The 13012-nt window shown below is 41.2% G+C and overlaps 1 protein-coding gene across 8 annotated transcripts in view; it reads left to right on the top strand.

The window, feature by feature from the left end:
* LOC124300629 (uncharacterized) overlaps positions 1 to 11459 on the top strand; it is a 134237-nt gene extending 122778 nt beyond the window's left edge. For all 8 annotated transcript variants that reach the window (XM_046754927.1, XM_046754926.1, XM_046754929.1 and 5 more), the window contains 2 exons: positions 7068 to 7338; positions 9616 to 11459. In XM_046754927.1, the coding sequence (XP_046610883.1) occupies positions 7068 to 7338; positions 9616 to 9783 (439 nt within the window). In that variant the 3' untranslated portion in view covers positions 9784 to 11459. The remainder of the gene's footprint in view (positions 1 to 7067; positions 7339 to 9615) is intronic.
* The last annotated feature ends 1553 nt before the right edge of the window (positions 11460 to 13012 follow it).

The following is a 13012-nucleotide window of genomic DNA, read 5'->3' as shown; positions in this document are numbered from 1 at the left end:
TCATATCGATATGGTGAAACGAGAGTTGTAAATCAACAGATACTGGTACTGACGTCAATAGCGCACATGGTGGTTTACTAATAGCTGATAAGAGCGCTGTATTATATACTTAAATCACTGCAATTCAGCTCCATTTCACAAACTCTATGCATCCTCGGTCGTGGATAATCATTTGTCTTTGACTAAAAGAGGAGATATACGTATCGAACCTCGTCGGAAATATATTGCGGTAGATTTCCCACTACTACGTTATCGATTTTATTGACTACCCATATAAATTTTCCCACTTTCCTGAAAAATACTTACGTCACAATTACTATGTCATACTTACGGTTAACAATGAGTGAAGAAATCGAAACATCCTTTTTCTTTAATCTGCTTCTCGGTAGATAAGAAAAATAATAATTCATACTGGAATTGATTTCACATACATGCATAGCCTGATAGCCATATCACCATCCCATTTCTCCGTACTGCCAGTGCCATGGCCGAGAAGATGCGGTAGACCCCAGACGCATTAACGATAGGCGTGTCATTTGAACGCGGAAACCTGACACCGAGTCGCGCATTCGTATATCCCCAAGAAATTCATACGCGCACGTGATAACCGTCGGTTTCTTTTTTTCTTTTCTTATATCATTTACTCTCTTCTTTCTTTCCTTTCGAATGCGAAGCGGTAGGTTGACTCAAATAGTCAAATCAAGGAAGATGACAGCGCAGAAGCGGACTCTCTATTCATATGTGTAATAATAATTCGCGTCTAGATAGCAATAATGGAGAACAATACGCCGGACGGGTTTGAATTGGTTTGTGGGTCAATAAGTGGGTTAAGATCAATTAAGGGCAGTGCATGAGAGATCGCGCGTCTACACAAATTGACAATTAATTGCGACACATGTTTCGGTTGCACAAGTAAACGCGTCGATGTCGATGCAGAGGACACCGCACTCGTCTCGCTGCAGGGGTTGCTGGGTAGTCGGCGTGCACACATCTACCGTATACGTAGACGCAAGTATACGCGTGACCACGGTTGCAAACCGACGTACGGATTCACTTGGAGTTTCTCCATCACGTGCAAGACGATTGAAATAAAATTTTCCTCGCATAACGTAGAACGCGTGACGAGTGACGAGCTCTGCGGGATAAGTGATATGCACCCAGTTTGAATGATATAATCGCTATCGATCACGCATACACGCATGAATCTTGGATTAATTTATCCTCGTGGAATTTACCGGCCTCACCTTGAGCTAAAAAATTTGTCAATTCCGACGAGTGCAATTAACATGAGTAAACGTACTACTCGTGATTCATTTCGGTTGTTCGTTAAACCGTTATTCGAATTCACCCGACTTACTCTCCGCGAATATAGCGCGTTTCAAAATCGTTTACGTCAAGCTCGTTTACCGCTTCTTTCTTTTCTTTGACTTTTTGCTTAAGCTCGTGCGTCGTGATCTCTGCGGCTATTACTGCAGTTAGTCGCATGTTGCGGGGTTAAATTCACATTATTTTGGATGATCATTTTATTGCTGCAACATATTTGTACAGCGTCATTTGTTCATATTTGCGCAAATACAATAACACGGCAAGGTCATGTCACGCTTGTACAAAAGCATGAAAAAAAGCAATTGAAAAACGTAAGATAAAATGTCGGTGATCGTTATTTTTCGCAACTTTCGTAGCTCACATTCACAGTCCCTGATATCTCGCTATGTATAATACGTTCATACGCGAAGTGCGAATTCATCTGGCCAATTGAGCGTATTATATAATACACTGATTGCGTGCGAACAAATATGTCGATTCGCAATTGATCCAGAGTGTTAAGATTATGTACTCGGAGTAAATAATTACGTCCGCGCTGGTTAAATCCTTTCTAAATTTTGTCCAAAAACAGAAGAAAACTAATTTTGATTATCTGAATCTACGCACAAATTTCAACTGCGTGTAACTTTTTTTCTTCTCCGTTGTTCGCAGCTGTAATTGCCAAATCTATGTCTTGGAACAATTTGCGCAAGGATGGGGAGAAATAAAACATATTTCGTAAAAACTTCTCGGACAGTTTTCAAGAATTCACAAACTGCCAGGTTCAGACGTTTTGGGTGGAAGAAAAATAAATCAAACTTTTGCAACAAAATCGCGTTAATCTCACACTGCACTGATTCAAGTAAGAAAACAATCTATCGAAAGAATATCCACCTCTGATGTTTTGTTTAACAGTTTTCAGACCATGACGCATTTTGAACGATGTGATGTCTACTCCGCCTGCGTGCATTAAATTCTAGTCGTATTATTATTATTATATATATAATCGTTGCTCATTTGAAACCATTTTCATGTTCACGTAATATTTAATCGGTTGCTTTTGCGCATTTCTCTCATCCCTCCGTTATTAAAGTTAATGCGAGTAGACATTGGAGCGGGCTGTTGATTGCAATCTCAAACAAACCCCAGCCGAACGAAACGCCCGGTAGTGCTCTCAAAAGTATAGAATAATTATTTTGCGCTACTTCGCAATTGGCACATATCGCAGCTAATTTGCCAGCTAGATTCGCACCGTTGTCCACAAACGAGTTGCAAGCGCGAGCAGCTATATTAGTAGCCTGGGAACTCTTCGTGCAAGGCCTTCGTAACACAAACATAATAAATAGTTCTTCCCGCTGAATTTTACCCACGTCACCGTTAGTGTATTCCAGGAAATTCTACTCGCTTACATATTTTTGTATCATATTAATTATCCACTACACCGAATTAACCTCGGTCGAAAATTTTTTTTCCATTTTTATGAAACGAAATTAATAAGTTCTTAGATAATTTACGTCATGAACAATTTTGTACACTAAACGAGTAAACGGAAATTTTTCATCAATGTAGCTCACGCTGGATCATTGCGCAAATATGTCTGATTAATAATATTTTTATCGCGATATTTTAGGGTTCATTAATTGGTCAGTTGACTCCGATTTACGGAGATGAAATTGTGCGAAAAATTCATTATTCCTTGAAGCGGGTACCAGTCAATAAAATAAGCACCCTGCACGTTTGTACGATATGACTGTGCACCTAATAATAGAATCAATAATTTGGCTATAGATATTGTGATTATAGATCACCTACGATACACCGCACGTGACAATACTTCGTAATAATGTAAGAAGAACGTGAAAGCGACGAGACTTCATTCTTTACGGTAAACATCGAAATTACAAATTCAGTATCCTTATAGAGAGATCTGGCAAATACGACAGTTGCCATTGAAACTAAGTGCTCCCGACGCTCAGGAGACTATGCTGAAAAAATTCGCATGAAGATTAAATCGTTGAATAGTTTCCAACGCGACGGTTGTTCCTCCGGTATTGCAAAAAAATTCCATTCAAAATTACCCAAGCTTCGCGTAACGAATAGAGACCGTTTCTTTCCTCCTATCACATAAACTCTGATAAAACTGCGCGTGCGAATACTTTTTCAGAGATATTTGCTCTGCGGTTCAATTTATGAATTTGCATTTCACTTTAATCGTCTAACTCGGATACAGTGTTAAAAAACCGAAATTATTATAATACCATAAGTAAGGTTGAATGCCATTTTCTAAATCTGATAGGCATAGCGAATTACCATCGAGACACACGCGTTCGCTTATCTTGCGAACTGGCTTCCCGTATATAGGAGAAGCGAACGGAATTAATTCGGAGGGGATAAGTGTGGAATAATACCGATTTTAGAGTTTATCTACCGAATGAATGTCGTCAAACATTGGGTATACAAGTTATCCACTGACGTATGTCGCCATCTGCAAAACAATAATAGAAAGATAGTCAAAGTGTCGCGACTGGCTGCTATAACATGTTGACGTGTCACGGGTGGTACACTCATCAAGTGTGAGGTAAACTCAGCTAGAAGAACAATGAATTATCAATACATATCGGTGTGTAGAAATACAACACGTATACGAATTGTACGCCAAGTCGTTGGTTTTAAAATTGTGTCTTCTTTATTATCGGGCACATGAAAAAACCTGGTCGCGTTTAACGCCGCTTATGCATCGTTATTGGGGAATTAAACAAACTGCGCCGAGTGTAATCGATGCAGGCGTAAAACTTACGCGTCTAAAAATAATGCATCAAACTGTATAGCTGGACGATACTACAGGCGCCATTGCAGTTGCTACAAATTGAAGGGGGTTAGAACAGCGTTCGATGCGTGGTGACTGAAGACCGACCCTATAAATGACCCCAAATAACCCCCAGCGAGTATCGAACACGTGGCACGTTCGGTTGTAACGTTATCTATAAGCTGCAGGCTTGCCAAAGAGTCGCGCTCGGAACGGTTCTTGTATAATTAGTGAAACGAACCGTCACGCTTCCGATACTTACTCAGCTTGATCGACTCTGTAAAATAATCTCGTTTCAGTGTTTCGCATAATCATTTTGTCACATCGAAGTTCCTGAACGTAGATCCCAAATTACATTCATCTATTAGATTGCTCCCGGTGTTCCCAGTCACCGTGTCATTATCCGAGGGACGTTTGTTCGTAACCGTTTGCACTTGCTAGCCAGATTTTAAGAATAATATCTTTTCACTGAGAGGAATATTTTAACCAGCAAGTCCAGACACTAATACGATAAACTATCAATCTCTAGACTTACGAAAATTGCGTCATCCGGCTTATAGATACTGTTAATTCGTTCATTACTCCACGACTATTATCGATAGCTCATGATCAATGGCCCGATGCGAGTTTCAGGTACTCGATATGTACCTTTGTTAACTCTGTGGATGATCTTATTTTGCTAATCTTAACGGTATATCGTTTTCGAAGATTAAGTACAATTTTGTGGGTGTGGTTGGGTTACACTAACTATAGACACTACTTTCCTTGCGAAAATCAAGTACCGTTTTAAAGACAATTGACTCACGGGCTCTTAGAAAGTGGATGTAAAACAAATACGGATACTTCGGGTTCGAACCGAGCACTCCGTCCAACCTCGGACGGCTGGCTAACCATAATGCCTAATCTTTATGGTTTGCTCATACCTAAATTGTACTCAGGTAGATATGGGGGTCCGAGCAATGGGTAACCTTCGCTGCGACGGGTATACACATAAGTGAAATAGAGAAAATAATGGAATACTAGATTGGTCACGGGCAACGAGGGTGAGTTACAGGCCGTGTGAGCGTGCTGTTTCCAGGTACAAGCCGACGACGAAGGGTTGCTCATGGGAACGCAGGGCCAGGGCGCCACCCACGCTAGACACAAAAGTAGACGAATTCAATTACCCAGGATTGAAAATAGACTAGGTATATAACCCGTATGTCTCCGACGGGCAGAACAGCTTTCGCGTTAACATGATGGAAGGGGAAAAAGAGAAAGATGATAAAGTGTAAGAATAAATAAATTTCACCTGTCTAACGATATACGCTCTTTGCGGCCATGTTTGTCAAAAACTTACAGCTCAGTTTTCCTCGTTCATGGGAGTGTTTCTCAAGGGAGTTTCGACATTCGCAAGAAATGGATAGACTGGGGACAATCGCTCAACCACGTTACGCGCAGAATAAGCAAGACGAAAACGGGGGATGGAAATCATTAATTTCGATTTTTTAGCCGTTCGTATCTTTCCATTCATTTTCCGTGTAACAATCGTAAAACCAAAGCCACGCGGCGAGCACCGACTTTAACGCAGATTATTACCGCGGTCACTCGGTACCGTCAACGTTGCGGTTCATCCGTCGACTCTCAAGACGAACAAAGAGGAATCACGAATCACGAATGAAAATTTTAGTTCGGTTGCCGTACAGCAAATATGTGCGAAACTCAACGGTAAACTAAACAACTAATTGTCCATTTCTCTTTATTTCTCCCATGTGTGAAGGTGTGGAAAACTGAGCTGTTGCATACTTAGAAACCGTATTAATGCGACAGAAATATATGTCGCGATGATATTTTTCCCGGTTGAGAAAATTAAGATTTCCATACAGGCATATTCTTCGTATTGTTTCGTCATAACCGATTCTACGAAAGTTTAAATATTCCCGAAAGGTGACAGTTGGTAGTTGCGCGTTTGCGGAGTGGAGGACTGTGTGGCTGTCGACGGCCACGCAGGTCTGGGGAGAACCGTAGAATCATAATATGCTGTTTAAATCAGCACAGGCTCGCTCCGATTGGCGGGCCGAGGCTTATGCGGACCAATCGGAAATCGGTGGGGAGTGACGTCACGTTGAGCTTTATAAGCGCGCGCGCGCTGGGAATTCGCTCAGACCTCAGACTAGCTTTGAAATGAGCGCGGCGAGGCAGTTCTCGTTCGAGTATATCACTCGCCCGACAGCTAAAAGTTAACTTTAAACCTAAGGTTTAGAAAAAAAAACAAACCAACAAATAATAATAACAACACCGAAAAACCAAGGATATATAAAACTAGTCAATTCATTAACATGTGTGTATTGTAACTTAAAGTGAAATATTAGCGAATGTTGTACAGAGTGTATTTAATTTAGTATATTTATTAACGCCCACCGTAATCGACCAATGTTCTATGATCATACTTCTTCGTGTGTAAGAATTGAAAGTTCAGTGCTCCAAAATCGTTTCAAATCGTTGTCTCGATTTTGATCATCGTCTACGCCATTGTGTGTTGTGAACAGAGTAAGGCAATTTAGTCTTTGCAAAACGGGAATAAGATCGAAACAATAACAGAAAAACATTATAACATTGTACTTGTTACATCGTCCGGAGTAAACCACCGTGCAAACGTCAACCCAAAGTCATAAGACATAGTTGAGTAAATCAGAAAGCGTAAACCTTCGGCTAAAGAGTTTGCGTAAAGGAAGAAAAAACGAATCGTCGAAAGACTGTTTGGGAGTATTAGGGAAAAATCAAGGATTTTCTCTCCGTCGTTGCTGTTGTTGTTTCATTTCCTGTATTAAAAGTAAGAATTCTCGACTTGTTCGAGGGTTCGCCATACCGGCCAAAAAATTCCTTCCAACATTCCGAAGAAACTCACGAAGCTCTACCTTAAATATAAAATGGTAGGGAGCAACGGGACGATGCTTGCAATACGTCTTGTTCGCAGCAAATTGCGGAAACGAGAGGATCACTCGAACACCGTGCATCCCGAACCAGCCGTTGTACAAACTGCGGCTGCGCCCGTTCCTGCATCCGCATCGCCGACGGCGAACGGAGCCCTTCAGTCCTGCGACGCAATGCCGCCGCACTGCACGGACCTCGGATCTTCCGCCGACCCGGAACTCACCTACGCCGGTCAATTTGTATGGCAATTTCCACCACCGTACCCTCCACCGCACACACCGCCGCCCCAGTACTCGCTGTACAGTAACGACCAGGTAAGCCTTCGAACGATTCAAATTTTACCCCAAAAAACCTCCGAGTTCCTTATTACCCTGTAACACTGAATCCCTAACTCCCTGATTACCCCAGAAAATGGAAAGTGCTGGTATCCACTTGTATTGATACGAAAGCGCGCAAGTCCCTACCGAACTTATCTCTAATGCGGTTCGGACTTCACGAGGTGGGGAATTTCGAAGTAGCGTTACTCGTACCGGATGTGGTCTAGCTTCTCTCGCTCTCTCTTTCTCTCTCTCTCTCTCTCTCTCTCTCTCTCTCTCTCTCTCTCTCTCTCTCTCTCTCTCTCTCTCTTCTTGCTCTGTCAATTGGGTACATTCGCAGTCACATAACGATATCTTGTTCGTCCGCGATTCGTTTTTTGAATTGGCGCACCGTTACAGCGGCGCCCTATTTGCGCAATCTGCGCAACTCAGCTTCGTTCGAAATGCCCGAATACTCGAGCCGGCGCCACTGTGACGACCTCGTTTTCACACAATAGAAAATAATGCCGTCTTTAAATTTATAACAAAAAAAAAAAAAAGAAAGGAAGAGTGGACGAGAAGTAAGCAAGACAGAGACCGCCTGCCGGACAAAAGTAGAACGTGGCATGTATATCTTCGAACGATGAAGGAGATCAGGTGAAAAAATAATCATCGTAGTCGCTGTGTTTACACATTAAAATCCGTCGGTCCGGAAATTCCTCGGTGACTTGTATAGACGCACGCGGCTTCACGTTCGCAACAGTATTTCAGCGCCTGATTTCACGACTGGGGATATCCGGTTATTCCCAAAGAACGCGACTGTCGCCCGTACATTGAAAGCTGTATGTAACGAATCGTTCAAAAGGTAAAAAAGATACGAAACGTAGCCTTAGAATGCGTATCGTCTAGACACACGGTCTCTTGTACACCTTGTATAACACGTTGCGCAGGTACGTCTTTTTCTCATGAAATAACGCTACCGCATATTAATAAATGAGTTGGACGCGCGTGGTAGTAACTCTCGAATAATTTTATATCACGACGATAAAGTTCTCAAACATCATCGAGAATTACAACATTGCTCGGTGTATTTGCTCGTAACACATTTTCTCATTTCCTCCGTTATATCGTGTCTTGTGAAGACATAAAGTTGAAACGAAGTAAAGCAAGAGAGAGATGAAGAAGAAAAAAAAATACACACCGCTGCCTGATTATCCTGCTGTAGTGAGATTATAATTTAACGGTCAATATAATGAGTTGGTGGCGCTATCGACTTTGTTCACCAAGGACAATGACGCTGGCGCGTGCGCGAGTTATTTAGATATCGTGAGAGGTCGTGGCTAGAATGTCATTTTAAAAATTCTAAGCAGTCTACTCGTAGACGCTCACTACTAACCGTATTACGAAATGAGACGGAAAAAATTTCTTGAGTTCATTCAGTCACCCTTTCCAACCCGGCTGCACCTCGGTAAATTTCCTTGATAGCGATTGTAGGGCAACATTTTATAATATTCTCCAGGCTGTTCGGGCTGACGGCCAACGGTTGAAATTTAAATTTAGAGTGTGTGCGGCAATTCGATATTCTGCCAGACTTCGCGCAGCTGTCAACCCCCACCGAGAGAATATAAAATGATTCCGCCGCGCCGGTCGGATCCGTTCGCTTGCCTGCCTGCATTCCCTTGGCAGCTTCGAGGAATCGTTACTTACGTTCGTAAGAGAGCCGTCAGAGAAACGCGTAGCGTGTATAAATCCGAAACGTATAAGCTGTTTCGTAACGGTCCGAGAGTCTAGACCTCGTCTACTTGGCTGTAAACTCCGTCAAAATGAAACGGCGAGTGGCTGGCCGGTCGACGCGGCCAGTTCTCTTTCACCAACAGGCAACATATGCTATGTTTAGGCACGCGAGTTGGTATTTCTACACGCTTGACTCCGGTTATAGCGCGGGGGAGTACAAATCTGGTTACAAAACGCGGCACGCCGCGGACTGACGGTTCAGTGACAAAAATTACATCGTCGACAATCCCTAGGAATGTTTCCTCTCTTGATATTCTTTCTACAACAATATACAGGTATATTTTAGTAGACTTTTACGCGCTCGTTTGATTTCAACGGATGTTGCGACGCCTGCGAATAGGTTACTACGCACACGCGAGTGTTCGCGGGCTGCGTTGCCACGAGGCTTGCGAAATCGGGTGACTGCGTAAGAACCCTTTACCCTCATAATTTTTTCCCCAAATACGCGATCGACGAAAGTGGCGGTATGTTAACGGTGAAATCCCCTTTTTCTCATTCCAGGACACACTCGTACACGCACTACCTTCGGAGAGGGCCGGCTTTGCGAAAGGTTTTCGTAAGAACCTTGGCGGTCGCTGGCGACGCTTAGTGAAGAGAAAACCCGAGATGGAAACATGCTCCATTCCGCCAGAACTCAAGGATCAGCTTAAGACCATCTACGTCTATTGACCTCGAGACCTTCCTTGATATTACTTCCATTCAGTAATTAATGCTTTCCCATATCGTAAGATAGTTCATACTTCATACCGCATCTCGACGAAGGAAGGGTCGGTATGCCCGGGAACAAAGCGCAACGAGGCTCAGGTCAAACCTCGGCCAAAAGACAAAGATTTAAGGAAAATATGTACGTATTTTGAAAGACAAGAGAGGCGTCAATGGGAGATGTGGGCAATGAAGCCCACGTAGCAGCACACATACCACGAAGTGTCTTATGCCCTTGTAACCAGCCCAAAGCTAGCATCGTTCTAGAGTGAGTCGAGACTTGAAGTCTGGAACTAAAGGTGATCAAAAAATGAATTTGTACAGAAACAACAATTTCTCAGATCTAGAATAACGATGGCAGCAATTGGCGAACATCTCGGTACTCTATATCCGTGTAAAAACTTCCATTCGAGTTATTTATTAATCAACTTGAGATATAGAGTTATCAATAAAAGTGCCTTTTTCAAACGGACAAATTTTCACCTTTATATGCACTCGTAGAAGCACAAAAGATGTTCAGAAGACAGAATGGCGCGATGGACTTGACGAGACTGAAACGTAAAGTGTACGACGACAAAACGAGGGTTGTACCCCGTAGCTTTTGAGTACGTTTTTACACGATAAAAAATTGAAATCACTATGTATGTATAGTATTATTCTGAATGCGACCTGCCCATGCCGTTCTGAGGCCGAGCAGCGCTATTACTTATGTAAATAAATGTATAAAGCAATAATTATAGTTTTTAATGAAACGCTGATGTTCCCAATATTGGTGTAAGAATGTCGCGTGTACACGTATTACGAAACTAATTAATTACTCGATTGATCATTCGAGTGATTAACTAATTAACGAATTGCTTGGGGTAAGCGGTCTCTAGGTAGCATGTTTAGAACTTCCTTGCCCTGGATTAAACAGTGTAGCATTTTACTATATAATTTGTACCATAGAACGATTTAAGACTATTATAACTATTACGACGGCTCATATTGAGCCCATAATTTAGAATGAATAACTACCACGGTGTTTTAGTTAAATTGTTGTTTTGTCTGATATCTCTATTTTACTTATTATAAGTTGATCGTTCGAATGTATTTTTGTTTCTGTATACGTATACACGCAAATTTACAAGCACTCTTATCCAATGCGAGCATTATTGCGTATACCTAATATACACCGATATAAATGCTCATATGAGAAAAAATCACGCAGCTAGACGATTCGCTGCATTAACCGACTTGCAGATCTTTTCAATTTTAACTCCATTTTTAAGCAACTTCTTATCGGATGCAGCGAATGTTTTGACAATCAAGGCTTTTGGTTTTTCTCTTCTCTGTCGATATTTTATCAAACGAGTCCCCTCGTCCCAGCACGCTCCACGTAACCTTTATTTTGAATTCTCTAAAACTCGTAATTCGCATAATGCTAGTAAGGCATAAGAGACCATACAGAACCAATAATGTCCCGACGTGTATACCTTCTTAATAAGGCAATTTTATAATTCTAACATCAGCATGAGCTGCGTGCTCATGACCTAGTCACTTGTTTATATTGTCGGAAATCCTAGTATTAGAGAAATTCTACGCAGCTTGTTAACTATCGAATATCAGAATACAACAATATCAAATAAAATGTTCGAAACAGATAATGACTTATTGATCTTCTTCTCATCATCCTGTGAAACCAATCTTCTAATCTATACTTTATTCACTACAGCTCCAAGAGACTGCGAAAGGGAAATCTACTTGGTCAACACCAATTGAAACTTCATACCGGAGCTTTACCGGATTACATATTTCACATGGACTCATGAAACTACTTAGCGCCTGAGCGAATTTGCATTTCGGATAGAAAAATTGCAACAGTGACACACTTGATGCAGATTCTTGGAATAAGAATTATAGTCTGTAACAACTAAGGCGGCTAAGTTATGTATAGTTCGTATATATCGTATTGAAAACTTTAAAGTTGACAATTTTACAACAAACAATAATACAATTGAAGAATATTATACGTAATACATAAAAATGAAAGGTCTGAAGCGTGGTGGCCACTAAAAATAATCCAACAAATTCCCTGAATTATTCCTGATCAAGTTATAATTCTTCGTTGACTAAAATTCGAACGAATAGTGCTAATTTGAATATCTAATAAATAAAGCTCCGAATCAATCGGTATTCAAAAATGCCTTCATGATCTATTGAATGGTCATGGAACCGAACGCGTCAAGAAAAATTGTTTTTAAACGTTTGTTTTCTCGTAAGGGAAGCTTTATTCTTACCGCCACAAAATTCACTGACTTCTTGGTTTTCTCTGACCAGTAGCCACCATGTGGAGTCAAAAATTTTTAGCCTAAGAATCAATTTGTAGATCCCTTTCTCCACGAATCGGACCCTCAGGCATACAAAACTGGTCGATCTGCAATCACTTTCTCCAGGAAGTGACCATTCGCAGGTTAGTTCACACATCAAACATCAATTAAGACTAATTGATTATCTTCGACCGTAATAGTTTGTTTACCCTTGTTAATGGTTCAAGCAATTTCTACAGTTACCGATAAAACCTGAATTTGAATTTGTGATGCGAAGCGCTGCGATTCTACTTGTACATGCATTCATCATCATGCAGGTAAGCAGTTGGTACATTTATTAACCAAGAACAAATTAAGTTGTCTTTTCTGTTTTGCACGAAATGAGTTCTCGAATCTCTCGGGTCGCATTGCAGTTACAATAATCGGAGTCAGGCGGAATCCAAAATTTCCGACTAATTAATCCTTTTGTTACGATTCCGTGGTACCTGGGCACCAAGTGCGCAAGAAATTCTACCACTAATTGACTCTGCGATAAAGATGTTCAATATCATAAACCATAGAACAGTTCCAGGGTATACGATCCGGACTACATATTATTAGTATAAAATGCTGTACGGAATGGATAAAAATTGCACTTTCTACGCTTTATTAAATTGCATTTCAATTTAAATCGATACTAACTTCATGCTAGGGCGTATAGGTCAAGCGATTATAGCATGTCTTCTCTTTCGTTAGCTGACGAGTGCCAATTACTTTATTGCATATAGATCATGTTTATAACGAGGGTTTAACAATGTTACTAGTTAGTTTCTAAATACAGAATTCTCACTTACACATCGTCACTTGATATAAAGAGATAGAAACCCAAAGATAAAGAACATCTTACA

The sequence above is a fragment of the Neodiprion virginianus genome, chromosome 3 (genome assembly GCF_021901495.1).
Source record: "Neodiprion virginianus isolate iyNeoVirg1 chromosome 3, iyNeoVirg1.1, whole genome shotgun sequence".
Taxonomy (NCBI): domain Eukaryota; kingdom Metazoa; phylum Arthropoda; class Insecta; order Hymenoptera; family Diprionidae; genus Neodiprion; species Neodiprion virginianus.
The sequence above is the reverse complement of the archived record's forward strand: the minus strand, read 5'-3'. Positions and strand labels throughout refer to the sequence as shown.